An 11,732-nucleotide genomic window follows, 5' to 3' on the forward strand; every position below is an offset into this window, starting at 1 on the left:
TCAACCCAGTCAGCCCAGCCCATGGTGATTAGCCTGTCCCCTCAGTATCCCTGTCCTCTGGGTACCCCTGAAGCCTGACATTCTGTAGCAGTGTTTATAATTTGTGACAGAAAAGGAAACAGTGTCATAAAACAAACATGGCACAAGAGCTCTCTGTGAACGCCCCAGGCACAGAGTGCGGCTTCTCCCCCCCACCCAGGAGAGGGTGTCAGGAACAGTGTCTGTTTGCTCTCCTGCAGAAGTGACTTTTGAGTCTTTGTTTTCTCATCCATAAAATGGGGTGGCAAGTGTGTGTACCCACAGACACAAAAGTCTGGCCAGCTGAGATGGTTCAGACATTAAAGTGCTGTAGACTATTATTGTGGAGCATTTGTTTAATGATGTAAAGATGTGTTGCATGCTTTTATGTTGCATTTGTTTAACCCTGTGAAGCTGTATTGCTTTGCCTGTCTAAAACACCTGATTGGTCTAATAAAGAGGAGAAAGCTGGTGGTAGCATGCCTTTAATCCTTTAATCCCAGCACTTGGGTGGCAGAGGCAGGCAGATCTCAGTGAGTTTGAGGCCAACCTGGTTTACAAAGTGAGTTCCAGGACAGCCACAACTGTTACACAGAGAAACCCTGACTTTAAAAAAAAAAGAAACAAAAAAACAAAAAACAAAATAATCAAAAACCATTTCTGGTCTGGAGAGACAGCTCATGGTCACACACTGTTCTTGCAGAGGACCTGAGTTTGTTCCCAGATCTTAGGCTGCGTAGTTATCTGCAACTGCAGCTCTAAAGCAGCGGTTCTCACCCTTCCTAACGCTGCTACGGGCCTTATACAGTTCTTCATGTTGTGGGGACCCCAACCATAAAATTATTTATTACCGCTTCATAACTGTAAGTTTGCTACTATTGTGAATTGCAATGTAAATATCTGTGTTTCCCATGGTCTTTTGGGGGTCATAACACAGGTTGATGCCCTCTTCCAGCTTCTAAGGGTATCTGCGCTCACATAAATATAGCCACACAGAGACACATAATTAAATCTTAAAAATAATAATAAAGATGGAGAGGGAATTGAGGAAGACAACACTCAGTATCAACTTCTGATCTCTACATGTCCACATGACATACACAAATGAATACACATGTTCACACACACACATCAGAAAGCAGCGTCTGGCAGAGCAGGTGCCTGACTGAAGCCCGGCACTAACTCTCATGTTCTTAGTTTCCCTACTGGGAAAATGGGAGGGGGCGTCCTTTAGTGTAGGGGCTTCCAGCCCAAGCCTTCTGTGGCTCAGCAGCCCCGGTTTCCTTTTCTCCTCCCACTCCCTCCTCCTTTCCACCCTTCTTCCCTTCCCAGAGCCTGGCCAACTGCTTCCCTCTTGAGTGGGTGGGGCAGAAGAAGTCCCAAGAACAGCACGCATTGCCACTCCTAATCACAGCAGCCGACTGTAGCACACCAGAGAAGCTGGTCCCTGCCCGGCACACCTTCATGACCTGCCAAACACTCCTTCCCAGCCCTCTGAAGTCAGGCTGGGACACCCATGCTGGGAAGGAGTCTTTCTCGCTAGTCAAGCTCTGTGAACACTGGAAAAGTCATTTTCTTTTTCGATCTGTGGGCAGGATGCCACCAAGCCTGGAAGCATCGTTAAAAAGAGGCCTTGATGAATTTTTTTTTCCAGTTTTATTTTGGAGGCTGGAGTGGAGTTGGGTGTTGGCTTTTAGTTTTCTGCTGTGTTCTCTCTCTCTCTCTCTCTCTCTCTCTCTCTCTCTCTCTCTCTCTCGTGCATTTTGGATAAACACATAAATCAGTATCATCTGTATTCATTAGACAGTGTGCCTTGTTCAGTACAAAATTACCCCTGTTTTGCATGATTCTCCCCTTGTGATTAATATAAATGACTTAAGTTAATTATGTTTCTGTTCATGGAAAAATGTATTTGTCAAAGAGCTAAGCATCAATAAGGAATGCACGCTGTCATTCCAAGGAGGGTTGGATTGCAAATGAGCAACTGGGAGCCCAGGAAGGGAGTCACCCATCTGGGGGTGTCACCCTGATGGAGCAGGCGCGCTTCGTGTTTACCAACAGTGACAAAGGCATTTTTCTTAGTTAAACACTGGCATGCCCTGATGAGGTAGATTGATGTCATCATTATTAACCATAATGATACCTCAGACGTGGAGAAAACGGTTTTATTTGAGATCCCAAGCTAAGCTACACCGATTTAAGTCCATCCGGCCTCTCTCAGGAAATGGATATTGGGCACTTCAACAGCCAAACTCCCAACTGCCCAGGGGGAGCAGTTTGCAGAAGCAGACAGGCTGGTACAGACAATTGGAGTATGAGAGGAGAGACGCAAGCAAAAGCAAACCGCGATGTCCTTACGGGATCCCAGAGTTATAAAGGAAGCTGAGACACTAGACAGCTGGCTGCATCCCTGGGCCAGTGTTTAAGACTAAGGCCCAGAGAGGGCAAAGGTCTTGTTGGGCAGCATACAGCATCTGTGATGGTTCATGCAGATTGTCAACATGACAAGACCAGAATTGCCTGGGGAAGCATCTCCAAGTGCGCTTGTGGTCTTGATTACGTTAACTGGGGGAGGAAGGCTCGCCCTGAATGTGGGTGCACTATCCTGCGGGCAGGACATAGACTGTATGAAAAGGATGCAGCGTGAACAGCTGCCTCACTCTCCTGTCTCGGTGTCTTCTCTGCCATGATGGCTGTACCCTGAACTGTGACTTCATAGAAATCCTTCCCTCCTGAAGCCCCTTTGGCAGGGTATTCTGCCACAGCAACAGGACAGCAACTAAGACAACATGAGTGGCAGAGCTGGCTGGGGCATCTCAGGTTCTGGGCTCTCCACCCTTTATTTCTTTCTGATATTTTCTGCTCCTCCTTTACCACTAAGGGGATAAAGCTCCCTCCCCTTGAGCAGGTGGTCAATGGCAATAGTAGAGATGGGGGCGTCCCTCAGGACCATGGGGTCTTCTCTGGGTCTCTGACTTTCTTCAGAGGGTATGGAATGACCATTCTGACTATCTCACTTTTAGTTTCCCACAAACCAGTACTGAGACAAGACTAGGGTGTTGGAGGTTCCTGTAAAAGGTGGTCCCGGAACAAACTGAGGAGGGGCAGAGGAGTTGAGAAGGAAAGACAGTCAGTACCAGGAGCATTCGTGAGAGCAGCTACTCTATAGCCCTGGCTCACTCCTGCTCAGGAGGCTGCAGAGAATACACCGCTGTGTTTGGATTTGAACTCAAATGCTTGTTCACTGGCACCTCCGTCAGTCCTTCAGTTTCTGTCCACTCCTGTCACCCTGTACCCAATCTGAGCAAGCTCCCGATGATCCAGAAAGATCTATGAGCCACAAATCTGGGCACACCAGTGTGGTCTGCCAGTGAGCTCAGTCACCAGCTGCACCAGGTGCGGGTGGACATGAACACGGGCCAGGGGCTATGAGTAGGACCAGCCAAAAGGTCTGTGACACTACCCGGGATAGATGCCCCCAGTTTCTAAGATCTACCACCTCCTGTCTGTGGACACTATCATCTTGCTCTAATGGTCAAAACCCATCTATCTGGCTTTCTTGTGGAAACCTTATTTTTATTTATCTTCTTAAATATCAGGTTTAGCTCTCTAAATATACTATAAGTTGTTTAAGGACAAAATTTAAGTCCCTATCAAATCAGTCAACAGTTATTTAATGGGCACCTGCTATGTACAGATCCTTCTTAGGGAGCTGGGGCTAGAGGAAGCCTTCGAGCAGTTTAGGGGTGGATGGAAAGCAAAGTCAGCGACTTCAAAAGCTCTTAGAGGCCAGAGATAAACAATGCGGGCAATGGAAGTCACAGTAGAAACTGCTTCTTCTGCAGGCCTTTGAGCAAAATTCTGGACAAAAGGAGCCATAGCTTGAAACACTCAAATATCCCCAGAACATATCTCCTTAGAAAGCAAATTATGACAAACTTGTGAAATAAATGTTTATACAAGTTTTTTTAAAGGAGCCATGGCATTAATCGGACAGCTGAACACTCAGTCTGTGAGAACATCAGCACAGAGGCTCTGGGTAATATGGAGGCTGGGGTGGCACTCAGCCTCCTGAGCAGGGAGACTTCTCCTTATGGAATTCTCTTTCCCTTCTCTCCTACTGGATGGAAAAATGCTAATGAATTTTTGGGAGCCCAGCTTAAATATCTTCCCTCCACCAAGTCATGAAGATGGCCCACCTTTCTCTGAATTCTGGTAGTGTTTGATAGGTTCCTCCACATTACAGAACCCCTAGTGAAATTCAAGAAGCAATGAACACAACGGAATCCCGCTCAGGCAGCTCTTCCTGAGGGACTCTGGCAGCTCCACACTGTGCAAGCCTGTTCTTACAGTCTGGGGGCTCGGAGGGCCATGAGGGGGTGCTACTGGAGTCCAGAAGGTTCCTGGATAAGAGAAACCTCTTCTTTTAAGGCTGATTGGGTTCAGATGTATGCACACATGTGCATGCATGCATGCATGTGCGTGCATGCAGGTGCACGTGTGGAGCTCAGAGGACAACTCAGCTGTCAGTCCTCATCTCTCACCTTGTTCTATTGTAAAAGATATTTGTTTTTATGAGTATGTGTGTGCCTGTCTGCATGTTAGGTCACTGTGTGTGTGCAGTACCCTAGGAGGCTAGTAGAGGGCACCAGGTCCCTCAGAGCTGCAACTCATGCTTGATTGTGAGCTGCCATGTGTGTACTGAGAACAAACCCCAAGTCACTTGCAAGAGCAGCCAGAGTTCTCAGCAGCTGAGCCGTCTCTCCAGTCTCATCTCCTACCTTGTATGAGACAGGAAGTGTTTGTTGTTTGTGGTTGTTTCTTTCAAGGTGAACAGCCTGTGAGGTTTGGGGGTTCTCTTGCTTCCACCCCTCCCCCTTTGGCTGTAGGAGCACTGGGGATTACCACTGTAGGCTGCTGAGTCCTGCCCAGAGCCGTTTCTGCAACCCCACCTTGTATATTTTGATTACAGATTTTAAGCCCAGTTCCTGGCAGTTTCCATATGATTGGACTGGTTAAGCTGGGTGGGAAGTTACTAGGAGTCTGTCTGGCTCATACACTGTCATTAAGGAGATGGCTTTGTGTGGTTGTGGGTGAGAACTCACAGATGTGTTAGCTGTTTCCTCACTGCTGTGGTACAGCACCTGCCCAGAGCAACTTGGGGTGAGTTTGGTTTTTGAGGGTCTAGCCTGTGGGTCTCGACCCCTTTGGGGGTTGAACCACCCCTTCACAGGGGTCACCTAAGACCGTCCAAATAGCAAATATTTACATTACATTTCACAACAGTAGCAAAATTACAGCTATAAAATAAATAATCTTATGACTGGGGTCACCACAACATGAGGAACTGTAGCCAAAGGTCGCAGCGTTAGGAAGGGTGAGAACCACAGGTCTAGTTTGGTTTGGTGGGAAGGCATGGTGTCAGGAAGATGAGTGACTGGTCACGTTGTGCCCAGAGTCTGGGAATTGGAAAGGGCAATGCTGGAGCTCAGCTCACTTTGACCCTTTCTGCAGTTAGGACTCCAGATGCAACTTGGTGCCACCTTTTCCTTTTCAGTCAAGTCTTCCTGGAAACACCGACACAGGCACACTTTGGGTGGTTCTAAATCCATTCAGACTGTGAATAGTGAAGACGGTCCATTGTGGAAGCCATGTTTGCTCATAGGGGCCTGTCATCTGCGCTGTTCTCTCATAGCCCGCGTGACTTGCCTGGCACACAGCACTCGCTCAGTGAAGAGTTGCTGAGTGAAATCATCCTCGCGCCCACATGCCTCTCCTCCTCCATGGTGTTCACTAATGGACTGTGGTGACATGCTTTAATTAGCCTGGAGTCCTGATGAGTAAGCATGCTAATATAGAACGCAGAAGATGATTCAGTTGCTTCCAACCTCCCAAGTTTAATTAACGCTCCCGTGAAACCATTACATGTTTCTTGGAGTTGATGGTTTGAACGTTATTGGATTCTCACCATGAAGGGAAAACTGAGGAGAGCTAAGGACACTCAGCCGTCCAGGAGCGCCTGGAGCCCAGAGATGGTCATTTGCTTTCCAGCGGCTTCCTTATCCAGCAGCTACTCACTGGGTAATTTTGGTTTTGTGTTTGCTTTTACTTCAAAATCTGACTTTGAATGTGTGAGTATCTCTGCACTCTCCTCTTCCCACAGAAGCCTGATATCTTTTCTCTGCCCATCAGTGTGCACCGCTACCTGCCCATTCCTTGTCCATCTTGTATTATAACCATCCTCCATCCATGCATTATACTCATGCATGCAGTCAAGCCACCCATCCATCCACTCATCCACCTGTCCATCCACTGTCCATCCATCCATCCATCCTTCCACTCATCCATCTGTCCATCTATCCATCCATCCACTCATCCATCTGTCCATCCATCCATCCATCCATCCATCCATCCATCCATCCATCTGCTCATCCATCTGACCATCCATCCATCCATCCATCCATCCATCTGCTCATCCATCTGCTCATCCATCTGCTCATCCATCTGACTATCCATCCATCCATCCATCCACCATCCATCCATCCATCCATCCATCCACCATCCATCCATCCATCCATCCATCCATCCATCCATCCGTCTGCTCATCCATCTGCTCATCCATCTGTCCATCCATCCATCCATCCATCCATCCATCCATCCATCCACTCATCCATCTGTCCATCCACTGTCCATCCATCCATCCATCCATCCATCCATCCATCCATCCACCTATTCATCTGCTCATCCATCTGTCCATCCACTGTCCGTCCGTCCGTCCGTCCGTCCATCCATCCATCCATCCATCCATCCATCCTTCCATTCATCCATCTGTTTATCCATCTACACATGCGTACATATACACATATGGAAGAACATCCATCTCTCTCCCGTCTGCACTATTTATAGATGAGTTGCTATCCCCCTGCCCCCTCTCTCCCACCACCCGCCTTCAGGTGTCTTATAATGGTGTGGTGCCGCAGCCATATTGAGACCATGAGGCACCATGAGCACAGGTAGACAAGAAGGATAGAAGGAAGCAGAAGCCTGGATGGACCGATGCTGTGACCGCTCCCCCCAGTCTCAAGAGAGAGCTGAACAGTCAGGGCTTGTTGTCGTTGTTGTTGTTGTTGTTGTTGTTGTTGTAGTTTTAAACACTTGGTCAATTTTCTGTTACTTGGATCTGGAACACCATAGTTCCTACATGGCCCCCTCTGGCTCCTCCTTCCCTCACTAAGCTGTAGTTCTATCTTTGGCTCCCAAGCCCTCCCACCTAGAACATTCCTTCCCCACACAGCAGGTGCCCAACTCACAGGTGTTAAAGAGTGAAAAGGGCCACCGAGTCCTGAAATGCCAGTGTAAGCCATGGCATCTGGCAGGTGGGAAGGTTGACTCAGGAGTAAAGCATTTCCTCTGCCAGCTTAAGGACCCGAGTTCAATCCCAGGTACCATGTGCAGGTGTACACAGACATCATGGTGTGTGCCTTAACCCAGTGTTGAGGGGGACAAAGCCAGACAGATTCATTCGCTCTCCAGACAGCCAAGATAGCAAGCTCGAAGTTCAGCGAAAGACCCCGTCTCAAATCATAACATGGAGATCAATGGAGGAAAAACCCAATACTGACTTCTAACCTGCACATGGGATGCAAAGAGGAGTCATCAGCACACACATTCACACACACACACACACACACACACAATTAAACCTTGGCGCTTCGATTTGCTTTGCAAATAATTTTTTTTCATTAAGCCAAATAACTCTAGCAGTGGCCTAAAAACAAACATTTAAAATAGGCGCAGCAAAAATTAAGGCTCTTCGCACTGAAAGGAGAGAAGATGTGTTTAACTAGAAAGCACCTGCAGGAGACATTAACATTTCCAAATTAAGGGCGCTTTGCATTTTCGCTGCATTAACACATAACACAGCTATTTAGACATCAGAGGTACACCTCGAGCTTTTCCAGAATGTGTTTGATCTAAGAAAATGAGACATGTGCACACGTGCACGCGTGTGCACACACACACACATGCACGCATGCTCACACCTACATGCACAGTGCTAGGCTCCCACACAATTCTCTGCCTCTGGTAGTGACTCATTTGCCATCATGAATCTTTTTCTGGGGCAGAAAGCCTGCAAATGGAGTAGTGAGTGTGCCCTGCATCTCCCCATCATCAGATGGAGTGGTGAGTGTGTCCTGCATCTCCCCATCATCAGATGCAGTAGTGAGTGTGCCCTGCATCTCCCCATCATCAGATGGAGTAGTGAGTGTGCCCTGCATCTCCCCATCATCAGATGGAGTAGTGAGTGTGCCCTGCATCTCCCCATCATCAGATGGAGTGGTGAGTGTGTCCTGCATCTCCCCGTCATCAGATGGAATAGTGAGTGTGCCCTGCATCTCCCCATCATCAGATGGAGTAGTGAGTGTGCCCTGCATCTCCCCGTCATCAGATGGAATAGTGAGTGTGCCCTGCATCTCCCCGTCATCAGATGGAGTAGTGTACAAAAGAAACTGCCATGCTTGTGCTGGAGCCCCATCATCTCCGTGAAGGAAAGCAGCTGGACACACAGGGTCCTGTGCTCTCTCAGCAACGGCTCCCAGACTCCTCCAGCGGCCTCATCTGTACTTGACCTCCCCATCTTCTGGTAGAATCAAAGTCTGAAAGCTGAAAGATGAACAAGGGCGCTGGAGCTTTCTGTTTGACTCAGGGCCTTGGAAGCATTTTCCTTATTTGCTGTGTAAATATTAAGAGGCTTTGTCTGGAAGTCCGGGCCCTTACCATCTTAAAAGATGGGAGGTCCCGCTTTGGTGTCGCAGATCTGCACAGCATCAGCTGGTGTCGTTTGCTCAAGGTTTGTGAGGTCTTTCCGTTGCTGGTCCCCACCCGAGGCTGGCCCAAGGTTGTGAGGTTTCTCTTGGCTGCAGGTCCCTCCCCCGTGCAAGGCTGGCCCAAGGTTGTGACGTTTCTCTCCATTGCTAGTCTCCCCCACCCCAGCCAGGCTGGCCCAAAGATGGTCCAAGGTTGTGAGGTTTCTCTCGGGAGCTGCTCCCCCACCCCACCCCCGAGGCTGGCCCAAGGTTGTGTGGTTTCTCTTGGCTGCTGGTCCCCACACAAGGCTTGCCCAAGGTTGTGAGGTTTCTCTTGGCTGCTGTTTCCCCTCACTCCCACCCCCCCACCCACCCCCACTCACCCCTAAACCCCCCCCCAGGCTGGTCCAAGGTTGTGAGGTCTCTCCATTGCTGGTCCCCGCCCGATGCTGGCAAACTTCTTCAGGTGCTAGTTGCCTTGTATTCTCAACAGCTGGACAGTTACTCACATAGGTATCTAATCAGGACTGGGAGTGATTTGGCCACGAGGAGGGCATGCTGGGACTTGATGTGGGTGTGTGTCCAGTCTTATGCACCCCAAGCTTCTGCTACATTGCCTCGGTGGCCCTTGCTTAATGGCTTATTCCTTATGTCTTGCTCAGCCCGCTTCATATACACCTAGGACCACCAGCCCAGAGATAGCACCACCCCCAGTGGGCTGGGCCCTCTCACATCAGTCATCAACCAGGAAAATGCACCACAGGCTTGCCCATAGGCCAATCTGGTGGGGGCATTTTCTCAACTGAGGTTCCCTCTTCCACAATGACTCTAGCCTGTGTCGAGTTGACATAAAACTAGCCAGCACAGAGCCTCACCCACTCTACATGGATTTAATATGTATTGAAGTTTCATTGTGGATACTCGCTGTGGGCACTGCATACATAATGTTACCCTGGATAATTGAAACCCTGCCCTTTCAAAGGGCCTTAGGAGACCCCACTCATCGCTGAAGCTTTCTAGGCAATTCATGGTCACTAGCTCATGGGGCTCCCTCTCTGAAGAGCTACTGACTATTAATATTTGCTGGGGAAGGAAGAGACGTTTTCTTCAATGGTGTAACCACTAGGAAGGTACCTGTGCCCCTGTGCTCCGTGCTGTGTCCCTGTATCCCTGTGGATAGCCTGCCTCCGTGTTCTAGTAAGTGACCCTGAAGAAACTCATTCATTGAATTACAAAAAGAAAGAAGGGGGAAGGGAGAGAAAGAAGAACAAAGAGAACAGGAAATAGGAGAAAGGAGAGAAGAGGAAAAGAAAGGGTGGGAAAGTACGGAGAAAGGAGGGGAAGTGGAAGGAGGGAGAGGAAGACGAAGGGGAAGCAAAGAGCAAGGAGGGAAAGGAACAGAAATTATGTTGCTCCTGGGAAGCTTCCAGCCTGCAAGGAAACACCAGAGAGCTGCCATCTACACACCCTTAACATGAAGCAGTTATGAACTGTAAATAGACAGGGTCACTCACATAGATAGCCCTCTCGGGAGCACTAAGTTCTACCCATTTCACAGAAGAGAAACTGAGGCTCCAAAGGCTATGGAGCATGTGATACAGATGAAAGCCAGTTATTATTAGCAGAATGTTCCTGAGAGTCTGGACTTTTGTGATTCCTTCCCCCAACACACACACACACACACACACACACACACACACTGGGAATCTGGGCTTCTCCAAGGCTGAGACCACATGGCCAGATCACTGGGCTGGGCTCTTCCCTCCACGCCTGAGAGCCACCGCTCTGTCACTGCTCTGAGGATGGCAGGACCCAACCACAGGGCAGTGCATGCTCCAGTAGGATCCTCCCATTAAAGCAGCAGAAAGCAACGTTGTCCCTGAGGCTGTAATGAACTGGCACCCGTGCTCCCTACCTCTCCCAAGGTAGAATCGTGATGGATATGGAGTGCTTCCAACTCCATCATGCCCTTCCCTCCCAAATGGAATCCTCCTCGCTCACTCCTGTCGGGATCATTTGAGATGTCTCTGGTCTCTTACTGGATGCTATTTGTCACCGTGTCTGGGAGGACTCTGGGAGCTAAGTGCTAAGGACCAGAAGATGTTCGACTGTTACTAAACTTCAGCCATGTCTGTCCTGCCTTCCAGAAAATACCTTGGGAAGCCCCAGACCACAGGAACCTAGAGACTGGACCATCTCACTCTACACATGTACAGACTGAGAGAGTGGGATGGAGCAGCACTGCTCCACATCACCATCCCCATTCCCTGCACCTCCATCCCCAGCATCTGCATCCCCTGCACCTCCATCTCCAGCATATGCATCCCCTGCACCTCCATTCCCAGCATCTGCATCCCCTGTACATCCATCCCCAACATCTGCATCCCCTGCACCCCCATTTCCAGCATCTGCATCCCCTGCACCTCCATCCACAGCATCTGCATCCCCTGCACCTCCATCCACAGCATCTGCATCCCCTGTACCTCCAACCCCAGCAACTGCATCTCCTGTACCTTCATCCCCAGCATCTGCATCCCCTGCACCTCCATCCCCAACATCTGCATCCCCTGCACCTCCAACCCCATCATCTGCATCCCCTGTACCTCCATCCCCAGCATCCGCATCTCCATTATTAACATTCCCACTTTCTCAGAAATGTACTCACAACCCTTTGGAGAAAGTGCAGGTATCTACGGACAGCACTGAGCTTCAGCATCGGGCCTCCTGAGTTCGCACGCCTGTGTGTAAGCCCTCACCATGTGATTCCTTGAGCAAATCCACCAAGCTCCTAGTGATTCTGATCATCCTTAAGCAGGGGTGGCCTGTCTGAGAAAGTGGCACAAAGTGGCTGTGGTTGCAGAAGCTGTGTATAAAGCAGCCATGGTGGCTTGTGCTTGTAATCCCAAT

General features: G+C 49.3%; 1 protein-coding gene across 1 annotated transcript; it reads left to right on the plus strand.

Annotated features, from left to right (window-relative positions):
- Positions 1 to 11,033: 11,033 nt before the first annotated feature.
- LOC130862016 (keratin-associated protein 12-2-like) lies at positions 11,034 to 11,531 on the plus strand. The gene has a single exon (XM_057751384.1). It carries the CDS (start codon positions 11,034 to 11,036, stop codon positions 11,529 to 11,531), a length of 498 nt encoding a protein of 165 aa, XP_057607367.1.
- The last annotated feature ends 201 nt before the right edge of the window (positions 11,532 to 11,732 follow it).

The sequence above is a fragment of the Chionomys nivalis genome, chromosome 19, assembly GCF_950005125.1.
Source record: "Chionomys nivalis chromosome 19, mChiNiv1.1, whole genome shotgun sequence".
NCBI lineage: Eukaryota > Metazoa > Chordata > Mammalia > Rodentia > Cricetidae > Chionomys > Chionomys nivalis.

Excerpts from the sequence above, each read along its gene's own strand:
- LOC130862016 (XM_057751384.1), top strand. The coding sequence starts at position 11,034 with ATGTACAGACTGAGAGAGTGGGATGGAGCAGCACTGCTCCACATCACC.